At 36.3% G+C, this 11,525-nt stretch overlaps 1 protein-coding gene across 1 annotated transcript; it reads right to left on the reverse strand.

The window, feature by feature from the left end:
• Positions 1 to 7,140: 7,140 nt before the first annotated feature.
• Positions 7,141 to 11,114, reverse strand: LOC133037120 (uncharacterized). The gene is made up of 10 exons (XM_061113943.1): positions 11,083 to 11,114; positions 10,429 to 11,036; positions 10,041 to 10,369; positions 9,290 to 9,957; positions 9,121 to 9,205; positions 8,910 to 9,005; positions 8,697 to 8,795; positions 8,464 to 8,607; positions 8,205 to 8,381; positions 7,141 to 8,046 (listed from the first exon to the last, which is right to left on the reverse strand). Exons 1-10 carry the CDS (start codon positions 11,112 to 11,114, stop codon positions 7,762 to 7,764), a joined length of 2,523 nt encoding a protein of 840 aa, XP_060969926.1. The 3' UTR covers positions 7,141 to 7,761.
• Between the last annotated feature and the right edge of the window lie 411 nt (positions 11,115 to 11,525).

Raw genomic sequence — 11,525 nt, forward strand, 5'->3', positions numbered from 1 at the left:
TGGACAATTTTTAAATAATTCCCAACAACTTTAAAACGTGGTCCTAAATAGGAAATGGTTCAAAATGTATTAAAATAAGTAATGTACGAATAAATATGTTCGAAATTATAGTTTACATTTGAAAAAAAATCTTATTATCTCATTAAATTCAAATATTGAGTAAACATAATTGCAGCGTACTGTATTTCCGATTTAAGGTACTCTGCACGTATATTAATGTACGTTATTTTCAAACTTGAACTTATTGAGATATGGGAGATCCAGCTTCTGACGTACATTGAAATACGTTCCAAACATATTTTCATATAATTTATTTACGTATTTGTTGAAAATTGATTTTAGGGTTGGAAAGACATACGTAGAAATACGTTATTAGAATAAAGAAATCTTTTATATATGCTAATTAATTTGTAGTAACCACATTACAATTTCTCACTTCTTGATTACAATAAAGTATTAAACATTACAATTTTCAAATAATAAAAGTGAACAACCAACTAATGGATTAACATTTGGATTAACCCAACAAAATGGATTAATTTTTGTCTTTTGTTAATAAAAACTCCTACGAGTACATATGATGTGACATATATATTTAAAACTCACCCAAGTACGGTTTTATAATAAAATAATAATTTTACCAAAAAATGTAAAAACGCTGACATTTGCCTCCCGCGTATCATTTTGTTCCAGAGTATGGCGCACCGTAGTGTCAAATATGATAGATAACACTCATCCCTCGGTGGCCTTATTGGAGGTTTAGGTTCGGTTGGATGGCATATTGGGGTGCCATGATTGGAAGTTGTTCGTGCCACCCTACTCCACCCATCCGAAACCTTCGTCAACGTTTCCTGAATATACATATACCACATACATAAAATTTTTAAGAAACAATTCGTAATAATATAATTTTTAAAAAAATAGACGTAAATAGTGGAGTTATTACCGAAATTTCTAATGAGATGATTGATTGAATTGCTGAAATTCCCTTGATGCACCTACAACAAACGGTTGTAGTGCATACCAATCCTTTTGTTTACACATCTTCACTTCGGTGCAACAACAATACATAATTTACTATTTTTTTATATATATTATCCACATACATACGTCTACAGATAGGGAGTGAGTTTTCTAGGAAAGAAAACAATACTAAATTGAGAGGTGAAGGAGTAAGGAGAGGTAGAGGGGTATATATAGTACTTGTGGATGTGATTGTTGAGTGTAGTCTTGTCAAATATTACAAAATAATAATTAATATAACCCTAGGTACGGCTAAAGGTGGTATAACCCCAAGACAAATTTGATTTTGTCAATCCCTTGAAAAACGTAATTTGAACAAACCCAACCCCCTATTAACTTTTCCTTGGAAGACGTAATTCCAACCAACCAAATTATCGATTTTGTTGTGGTTTGGTTGATTGTGGTTAGAAAAAATTTCTCCTTTATTAATATTATTATTAAAAAAAATGAAATAATGAGCTACTCACATATTCTCACTTTAATAATTTTAAAATATATTAATTCAGCGGTTGTACGTTTTCTTTTTTTTTTTTGCCAATTACTTTTTTAGGCATCCCTACTTTTTTATTTATTATTTGTATATGACTCATGACACATATAGTAAAAATATATTTTTTGTAATAATAATAATAAACTTGTCAAACATTCTCTTTTTTTTAAATTTTTTTTAAAAATATTTTAGTCTTTTTCTTTTTTTATTTTATATAAGAATATTTAAATTTAAATAAAATTTAATGTATGAAAACAAGTTACTACTTTTAAATTTTTTATATTTGAAATTAGAAAATTAAATTAAAAATAAACTTATTTTTATAAAACTATTTTATCAGACACATTTAAAACATTATAAGAGTTACATTTAAAAAAAAAAAAGTTACTTCAGGGTATCTTAAATAATATAATAACATAATATAGCTTAAAAATATAAAAAACTAACAAAAAAATACTTTTAATATTATTCTTCATTTTATGTTTCTCACATATTAAAATGAGTACATACTGTTACGAATACAATAGTAGTTTGAGAGAACAAGTGAGTGTAGTAATAAAGTCTGGAGAATAATGACTCTGGTACGCTTCATGATTAAATGAGTACATACTGTGCCACACCGGGCCCGTAAACACCGCAAGTCACATTGTGGGTCGTACGAATGGTTGAGTGTCACTCAGTACAACCCGAGGTCGAACTGGATTCGGTTAGTTCGTTGGGAGAGTAGTGATTCCGGTACCCCAAAGCGAACTTGAGTACATATTGTGTGTCACCGGGCCCGTAAACACCGCAAGTCACAATGTCAGTAGTAGGAATGGTTGAGTGTCACTCAGTACAACCCGAGGTCGAACTGGATTCGGTGAGTTCGTTGGGAGAGTAGTGATTCCGGTACCCCAAAGCGAACTTGAGTACATATTGTGTGTCACCGGGCCCGTAAACACGCAAGTCACAATGTCGTAGTAGGAATGGTTGAGTGTCACTCGGTACAACCCGAGGTCGAACCGGATTCGGTGAGTTCGTTGGGAGAGTAGTGATTCGGTACCCCAAAGCGAACTTGAGTACATATTGTGTGTCACGGGCCCGTAAACACCGCAAGTCACAATGTCAGTAGTAGGAATGGTTGAGTGTCACTCAGTACAACCCCAGGTTGAGCGGATTCGGTGAGTTCGTTGGGAGAGTAGTGATTCGGTACCCCCAAAGCGAACTTGAGTACATATTGTGTGTCACCAGGCCCGTAAACACGCAAGTCACAATGTCGGTAGTAGGAATGGTTGAGTGTCACTCGGTACAACCCGAGGTCGGCTGGATTCGGTGAGTTCGTTGGGAGAGTAGTGATTCCGGTACCCCAAAGCGAACTTGAGTACATATTGTGTGTCACCGGGCCCGTAAACACCGCAAGTCACAATGTCAGTAGTAGGAATGGTTGAGTGTCACTCAGTACAACCCGAGGTCGAACTGGATTCGGTTAGTTCGTTGGGAGAGTAGTGATTCCGGTACCCCAAAGCGAACTTGAGTACATATTGTGTGTCACCGGGCCCGTAAACACCGCAAGTCACAATGTCAGTAGTAGGAATGGTTGAGTGTCACTCAGTACAACCCGAGGTCGAACTGGATTCGGTGAGTTCGTTGGGAGAGTAGTGATTCCGGTACCCCAAAGCGAACTTGAGTACATATTGTGTGTCACCGAGCCCGTAAACACCGCAAGTCACAATGTCAGTAGTAGGAATGGTTGAGTGTCACTCAGTACAACCCGAGGTCGAAGCTGGATTCGGTGAGTTCGTTGGGAGAGTAGTGATTCGGTACCCCAAAGCGAACTTGAGTACATATTGTGTGTCACGGGCCCGTAAACACCGCAAGTCACAATGTCAGTAGTAGGAATGGTTGAGTGTCACTCAGTACAACCCGAGGTCGAACTGGATTCGGTGAGTTCGTTGGGAGAGTAGTGATTCCGGTACCCCAAAGCGAACTTGAGTACATATTGTGTGTCACCGGGCCCGTAAACACCGCAAGTCACAATGTCAGTAGTAGGAATGGTTGAGTGTCACTCAGTACAACCCGAGGTCGAACTGGATTCGGTTAGTTCGTTGGGAGAGTAGTGATTCCGGTACCCCAAAGCGAACTGGATTTTGAGTTTTTTGGTTAAGGTGACACACAGTATGTAGTCAAGTTAGCTTTGGTGTACCGGAGTCACTATCCTCCTAAAAAACTCAATGAATCTAGTTCGAGCTAGGGTTGTACGACGCGACAGTCAACCATTCGTAGTACTGACGTTGTCACTCGCGGTGTTTACATGCGCGGTGACACAGTATGTAGTGAAGTTTGCTGTTGGGTACCGGAGTCACTCCTCTTCTAACGAACTCACCGAATGAAGTTTGACCTAGGGTTGTACAGAGTGACACCGATGCAGTATGGGAGAAGTCGCACTATGAATTTAGGTTGTTTGGGCTGAGTGTGTACTCAGTTCATCATGACGCGTACCAGATTCACTATTCTCTTGATTTTATTACTAGAGTCACTTCTTGTCTTAAACTACTATTGTATTCATAACATTAAACAATTTTGTTATTAAATATCTATATTTATATAGTATTCAAAAAATTATTGTAATCTTGATTCCAACGAGTGATACGTTAATGTAATCTTACAAAAATTATTGCAATATTTACTCCAACGAATAATATTTTAATGAAATATTAAAATCGTATTTAAATAAATATTGAGTTTTCATTATTAGTAAACATCCTAATTTAATTTCTTATTCATTTGGCCACACATGTTTATTTGGACATAATATTAGGATATTTGTTGCTACATGTGATAACAATGGGAGCAACATTTACCTTATTTAAATACATAATTTTTGTTTAGCACAGTGAACCAATTCAATGTTGTGACCGAGCATGCATATTGGTTCCAATTACGTCTTCCAAGGAAAAGTTAGTAGGGGGTTGGGTTTGTTGATACTACGTTTTTCAAGGGATTGAAAAAGTCAAATAAATAGCTTTAGGTTATTTGTAGCCGTACCTAGGGTTATATTATTAATTATTATTTTTAAATTTTTGTGAAGACTACACTCAACAATCACATCCACAAGTACTATATATACCCCTCTACCTCTCCTTACTCCTTCACAATTTCGTATTAAACCCTATCCTAGAGAACTCACTCCCTATATGTAGACGTGTGTATAATATATTAAAAAAATAAATTATGTATTGTTGTTGCACCAAAGTGAAGATGTGTAAACAGAAGGATTGGTATGCACTGCAACCGTGTGTTGTAGGTGCATCAAGGGAATTTCAGCAATTCAATAAATCATCTCATAACAAATTTTGGTAATAACTCAACTCTTTATGTCTATTTATTTCAATATTATATTATTACAAATTGTTTCTTAAAAATTTTATGTATGTGGTACATGTGTATTCAGGAAATGTTGACGAAGGTTTGGGATGGGTGGACTAGGGTGGCGGGAACTACTTCCAAAACGGCCACCCAAATATGTCATCCTACCGAACCTTAACCTCCCGAGTGGACAAGGCGACCGAGGAATGAGTGTTATAATATTTGACACAACGGTGCGCCAGACTCTTGAAGAAAAGATATGCGGGAGGCGAATGTCAGCGTTTTTTACAGTCCTATGTCAAATTGCTTCCTCATGTACAACCTACTGATTTGACCGTATATGGATTGATGGGAAAATATTATTAAAATGTTTATTATTTTAAAATACAAAAAGGTCTTCCTCATTTATTTAAAATTGTTTTTTAGGGTTTTGAAGGATTTGTTGTTTACTTTAAGTGTTGAAATTATTATTTTATTGTAAAAACGTACTTGGCTGAGTTTTACATAGTTATATGTCACATCATATGTACTGTAGCAGATTCTATTAACATAAGACAAAAATTAAGTTTCATTGATATTAACCCACTCAAAATTCAAAATGTATATTTAAATGACACACATTATTTTCATTCATATTGACTTCAAAGGTTTGTATATTTAAATAAGTATTTTTTATTTTATTAAAGAAGGTAATACATCCTACACATGTCAACTGATTATTGGAAATTAGAATTCCAATACATCCTACATAAAATTAAAATATAAGAAAGTTCATACAATTCCATTAAACCAAACTAAACCGGCTGTATATGTGGTTTATTCATGTGGGGAGAAATATTTATGTGTTGTACTTTTAACTGTTCATAGAGTTAACATAAAATATTATTTTAATTTGATTGGACTGCTTGTGATTGATTGACACTACTTTTTTGTATATAAGTATAGTGCACCAAAGACTTTGAAGCAAATATTTGAGAGGAAGCACGAAATATGCTCCCCAATTTTAATATACTTTCTAACGTTTTCAAAGAAATTCGGTTTCCCCCCTAAATTTATTTTCACAACCTATTTCCACCATAAGGTCAACGGAAACACTCCTTTTCAAGCCTCACTAACACCCTAATTTGGTTTGTTAAAAAAAAAAACATGGTGGCTGGTTCTGGAGAGGACCCCTACGGGTTCGAGAGGGATTTCCCTTCATGGAAAAATTCACTTGGGGGACACCCCCATTGCTACTGTGGTGATCTAGCTTATGTTTGGACTTCTAGCAGTAGAGCAAATCCGGGTCGTCGCTTCTTTGGATGTCCGCACTATGTAAGACTTCGAACGCCTTAATAATATTTTAAACTAGGCTTTGTAAATATGGTGATGTACTTATTTTAAATTCAGGAGAACAACGAAAGTCGAGGATGTGATTACTTTTGTTGGATCGATCAAGCTCATCCTAAAAAACCTGCAGACACTACTCTCGGTTTGCGAAACCAAGTAAGGAGTTTGGAGAAAGAGAAGATGCACCATGAAAACATTATTAAAAAATTATATTTCATTATATTTATTTGCCTCTTCATCATTTGCCAACTTTTATTTCGTTAGAGATATTGTATGTGGTATGATGTTTATTTTATGTTTTTTAAGGACGTAATTCAAAGGAAAGGTAGGCATTTAAGTTGGTTCTATTAAAAATTTCTTAATTACTATTTCGTCATTGATTGTGAATGTCAATATGTGCGTAGTACAGTAATTAATCTAGTGTGAAATACTAGGATTTAAAGATAAATATCGGTAATTTTCACAATATAATCCAAAAAGTGTCATAATAACTTAGTCAACATTGTTGTGTTTCACTAATTTGCATTTTAAAAATACTTCAACTTTTTTTTCAAAGTTTAATGTTTAATAGATTGCTACCATTTTCAAACGTTGATGTTCAATACATTGCATTTTTTAAAAACACTAACCTTTATTTTTTTTGGTAGCTTTTAATTGCATTATTTAGAAATGGTGAAATTCAGAGTTATTATGTCTCATCACTGTACAGTACTTTAACTATGTGTTTAATGTTGAATAGATTGGTACCATTGTTTTTAATTTTTAATATGTTGGAGGTATCCATATAATTGTTGTAAAGGTTGATGTTCAATACACTGCATTTTTGGAAAACAGTTCTTTTTTATAGCCTTTAATTACATTATTTAGAAGTGGTAAAATTGTTACAAAGGAAATTGTGTGACAGAGTTATTATTATTGCTCATAACTGTACTGTACTTACTCTTTTTGATCCAAATTTATGTCCAAGGCCAGAATTAATGCCTTCGTTGTTGATTGTAGGTATTTTTATTATTTTGGACATAATTGGAGTAAACAATTTCATTTTGAAAATAATGTACTTCACTATCCAAAACCTAATAGTACTGGCAAAATATAACAACAGTAATAATATTCACAATAGTAATGGGAAAGTACATAAGTATAAGTATTATTATTATTTTGGCTATGGACATCATTGGACTAAAACAGATAGTGCGAAAAGGAATGTAAAATTGGTTAGTTTCATTTTCAGAATAATGTACTTGACATATTGTTATGGTAAAAAAAAATCCAAAACCTAATAGTAATGGCAAAGTATAACAACCTAAATAATATTCACAATAATAGTAATAATGACCATACAATAATAATAATCAGTTCCACCAAATTCTAAAAACTACCACAAGTCTCACCCTATAGTAAATTATAAAATCACCAACATTAGTGCAATTCCAAATCACCTAACAGTAGTATGATGCAAGTATATAACATGACTGAGTAAATATAATTTACGACCTAAAACCTAACTTTTGTAACCATTGTACTGAACATAGTAAATATATAAATAAAGTAACTTTTCTAACCATTGTAATATACTACTTGTTACTTATGGCCAGCCTTTTAGAATGACGTGTTTTCGGGGACTTGCTCTTGCCAGTCCACATGTTTTCGGACCTGGCCTTATTTGTCTTGAATCGGGGGTCTCGAGGAGACCTTGATGGACTACGTAATGCTATAGTTGTAGATGTTGATGGAAGAACTTTGGTTTTGCTCAATCCAAATTGCTTCTTAACTCCCTCCATCACAGCATGTCTAGCCTTGTTACTCTCGTGGGTGACAATTTTCCCAACACAATCCAGTCTCGCTTCAATAGGATCAAACTGCAGTGTACATTAGGAAACCAATTCAGTAATACACATGACAACCAAATCCATAGAAACAAATCCATCAAAAAATAGATTGACAACTCAATTTTCACAATATAAACAGTTAGTTAACAGGATGAAAACTTAAACTAAAGAAATCAACATTACATTACCTCTTCCAATATTTCATTTTCCTCGAACAGTGATTCCATGTACTTCATTACAAACATTCCACAATCGTGGCCATTTTGTTGTTGTGGGTAGTCCTTGCTTGAAGAAATAATTACAAACTCGCTGAAATTCAGGTCTGCTGGCTTCACAGGGGCAAACAATTGGTCCAAAGTCTGGAGCTGCAAAAAAATTAAAACAATCACAGTTGAGATTAGTGCAATTACACTAATAAAACGGCAAACCGTGTACACACGTGCATACCATCTCTACGCAGGTGCTCCGACGTGACCTCTTATGCATTGCAGAAGACAACGAGTCCCTAATTTCCACTGTTGTATTAACCATGCTCACATTCGCCGCAAACCAGTGCGGAGCACTCTCGGTATCCAGTAGGGGTACCACCATCTGCGACAAAGTAAAACAAACAACGTCATCGGAAAATTGAACTACACACATTTGATTCAACACAAAAGTTTCAAGAAAATGCAAATTACAGTGTGACATAAACTCAAATCTGCATCGTAATAAAGAGTGGACCACTCTTGCTGCTTCGCCATCCTCTCCACAGTCATCGATCTTCCAAGTAACTTGCTCTGCACAATAAGCACACATAATAGATTACATTTTAAATAAAAACATAGATTTAACAGAGTTTACAGCACAAATACAAAAGATTCATGTCCACTTTTAAATATCAAATTTCATACCGAAATTCTGGTGGGCATAAACCAAGTTCTCTTACTTCCAATGCCGTTGCGCTTCTTCTCTCGAAAATTCATGATTTGAGCAAAGCAATCAATGAGCTGACATTTACACAAACAATATCCGTTATGTTGTCATTCATACAATTTGTAAATGGCATTAACTAAAGTAATGAACTAAAAATTTCAAAGCACCCAAAAGCCAACTTCTACGTACACTGTGTGATATATCGGTCTCCGGTTTCATGCATTTGAAATACATCCGCTCGACCTCAACCTTCCCAAAATGGGCTAACACTTCACTGAAATACCAAACAAATAATCAACAACGAAACGAATGTACTAATATCAACTACGTACACAGTAATCATGACACATGAGATTACCTCGGATCATTGGCGCTAGAGAAAATGTAACGGAACAACTCGTACTGTTGATTTGAGTAACCCTTCTTCACAGTGAACGGACCAATCACCTTCCCTCCAGATTCTTTGAATCTTTCGAACGCAGCATCATCAAAATCATCCTTCACTGTCTGCTCAACTTCCTCTTTTACAATAGCGGGGAGATCTTCTCCCCAAAAGTTCATAACCTCAAACGAATCATCAGAAACAACCACCTTAGTTGGAACAACGACCTTCTCTTCTGATAGATTAAGTGAAGGGACACTCTCTACATCATCAACATCCTCTTCCAATTGATCCTTCGTCCCTTCACCATCCTTTTCCTCGACAACCACGTCATCCTTCGTCCCTTCACCATCCTTTTCCTCGACACAGACGTCATCCTTCTTCTCGGTCTCCCCGTTGAACGAAAGCGAGCGCTGAACTTTGCTCGTCTCAGGTATCTCCAACACTTCTTTCATAGTCCCCTTCCCAAGGGAAGTGGAGAGTACCTTCAGTAACAGCTCTTTTGCGCTGCTCACCTTCAAATCAAGCCGGAAGACCTCATCTTTCAACTCACACACAGCTTTGTATATTGCGTCATTTGTGGGTTGCCCAACTGCAGCGGATTCAAAACTTGGCAGTAACACATACGTGTTAGTCAACTTCACCTGCTTAGTACACCAAAAAAACTAGTTAGCATATCTCTCAAATAAAATTCTAACGCATTAGAAAATTGAAGTACTAAATGTACCTTTCCACTTGTGTGACCACCCTGGTCTCGAATCCACTTGTACACTGACTTGCAGTGTTTTGTGGTCCAAAAGTCAATTGGAGCCACAGTTCGGTCCACGTGAGTAGCAGTCCAGTCTACGTGCGTCAAATATACAAGCTGCCACCAAACAAAAGTGCATACATATATTACCACACCAGTACAAGAGAGAATAAAATTACTACCATCACAATAATTCGAAAACTTACCTGTAAAAATATCGTGCAATAGGAGACATTTTTGGTGTTCTTCGTCTTGTACCGGTGTAGAGAGCTCATTAGATATCGATATCCGGCAGTCGCCCAATTCTTCTTCTTAATTGACCTTATGTCAACTAAAGAATGCATGTAGCTAGTGCTGACCTCGGTACCATTCTTCGGCAGCAACACAGTTCCAATACAGACAAGGAGAAACTTAATGAGAAACAGGTAGTCACTGTCGCTGGTTTCCCTGAGCTCATTCTCCAGCAAAGTCAGGGAATACCTATAGTCCTTGGCCTTGAAGAGGACGTCAAACTCAACCAGGTCACGCTCACTTTCGGTTGCCACGGGTTCTCCGCCATCCCGGATTCCCATGACATCCTCAAACAGCTTGGCGGATAGTTGGATTGTTCTTCCAAATATCTCCAGCCGAGAAGTGGTTGGATCCACGTGATCGATCAGCCAACTAACTATCTTAGCGTCTATGTACGGGGCATCCTCCCTTAAAAATGTTGAGAAACCGGCATTTCTCACCATTTCCTTTTGAGCCTCGTTCAGCAGTGGGACTATTCTCCCCAAACGCTCGAATGAGCAACGACCAGAAACTTGAACGTCCCCCACACCTTCGTTGTTGTCAATCCCTGGCTCAGCAGATAATGTCTCCTTCACCTTCTTCCCTTTCCCTCTACCACCAACCTTGGAGGGGGAAGCCTCGACTTCGTATGCAGCCCAATTCTCAATCTCTTCATCGGTAAGATGCTTGAATTGCTCCTTAAAACTACGAAGCACCTGCAATATTAAGACTCGATTATTAACAAAAGTACGCTAAATCAAAGATAAAAAATAAAAGATCCATAACACAGTCCAAGTCACTCACATACGCTTTAGGTTTCTCTTTGTGTGCATCAGCATAAGCATAGAAATTGGCTTGGCTGCATCAATTAAAGGTTCACATGGAATTATAAATATTATTTTCAAAACCAAAAAATATTACCACTAAAATAACTGCCACAAATAACTCACTAGTACTTCGGCCAAGCTTCCTTCGGATCCTTCTTCTTTATCTCTGCTGCATCCTTTTTGTCTGCAGCAGCCCCCCTCTTCCGTTTAAATACCATTTTATAAACCTATTACACAAGACAAAATAACTTAAATTAACAAACATTCAAAACACTAAAATATTGGAAGACAAAGACTTTGAATAATTCATGCAATCGTCTAACATTTCAGTGTATTCATGACATCCCGACACTTAATTTCCTATATG

This window comes from Cannabis sativa, chromosome 4, assembly GCF_029168945.1.
Source record: "Cannabis sativa cultivar Pink pepper isolate KNU-18-1 chromosome 4, ASM2916894v1, whole genome shotgun sequence".
In the NCBI taxonomy this organism is placed as follows: domain Eukaryota; kingdom Viridiplantae; phylum Streptophyta; class Magnoliopsida; order Rosales; family Cannabaceae; genus Cannabis; species Cannabis sativa.

What these genes read in the sequence shown, in the direction of transcription:
- LOC133037120 (XM_061113943.1), bottom strand. Translation starts at nt 11,114, where the DNA reads ATGGATCTTTTATTTTTTATCTTTGATTTAGC. An exon ending in TTTTTTATCTTTGATTTAGC is followed by an intron (nt 11,037 to 11,082) that starts GTACTTTTGTTA and finishes GGTGCTTCGTAG; the next exon opens with TTTTAAGGAGCAATTCAAGC. An exon ending in AGACCGATATATCACACAGT is followed by an intron (nt 9,006 to 9,120) that starts GTACGTAGAAGT and finishes TGTAAATGTCAG; the next exon opens with CTCATTGATTGCTTTGCTCA.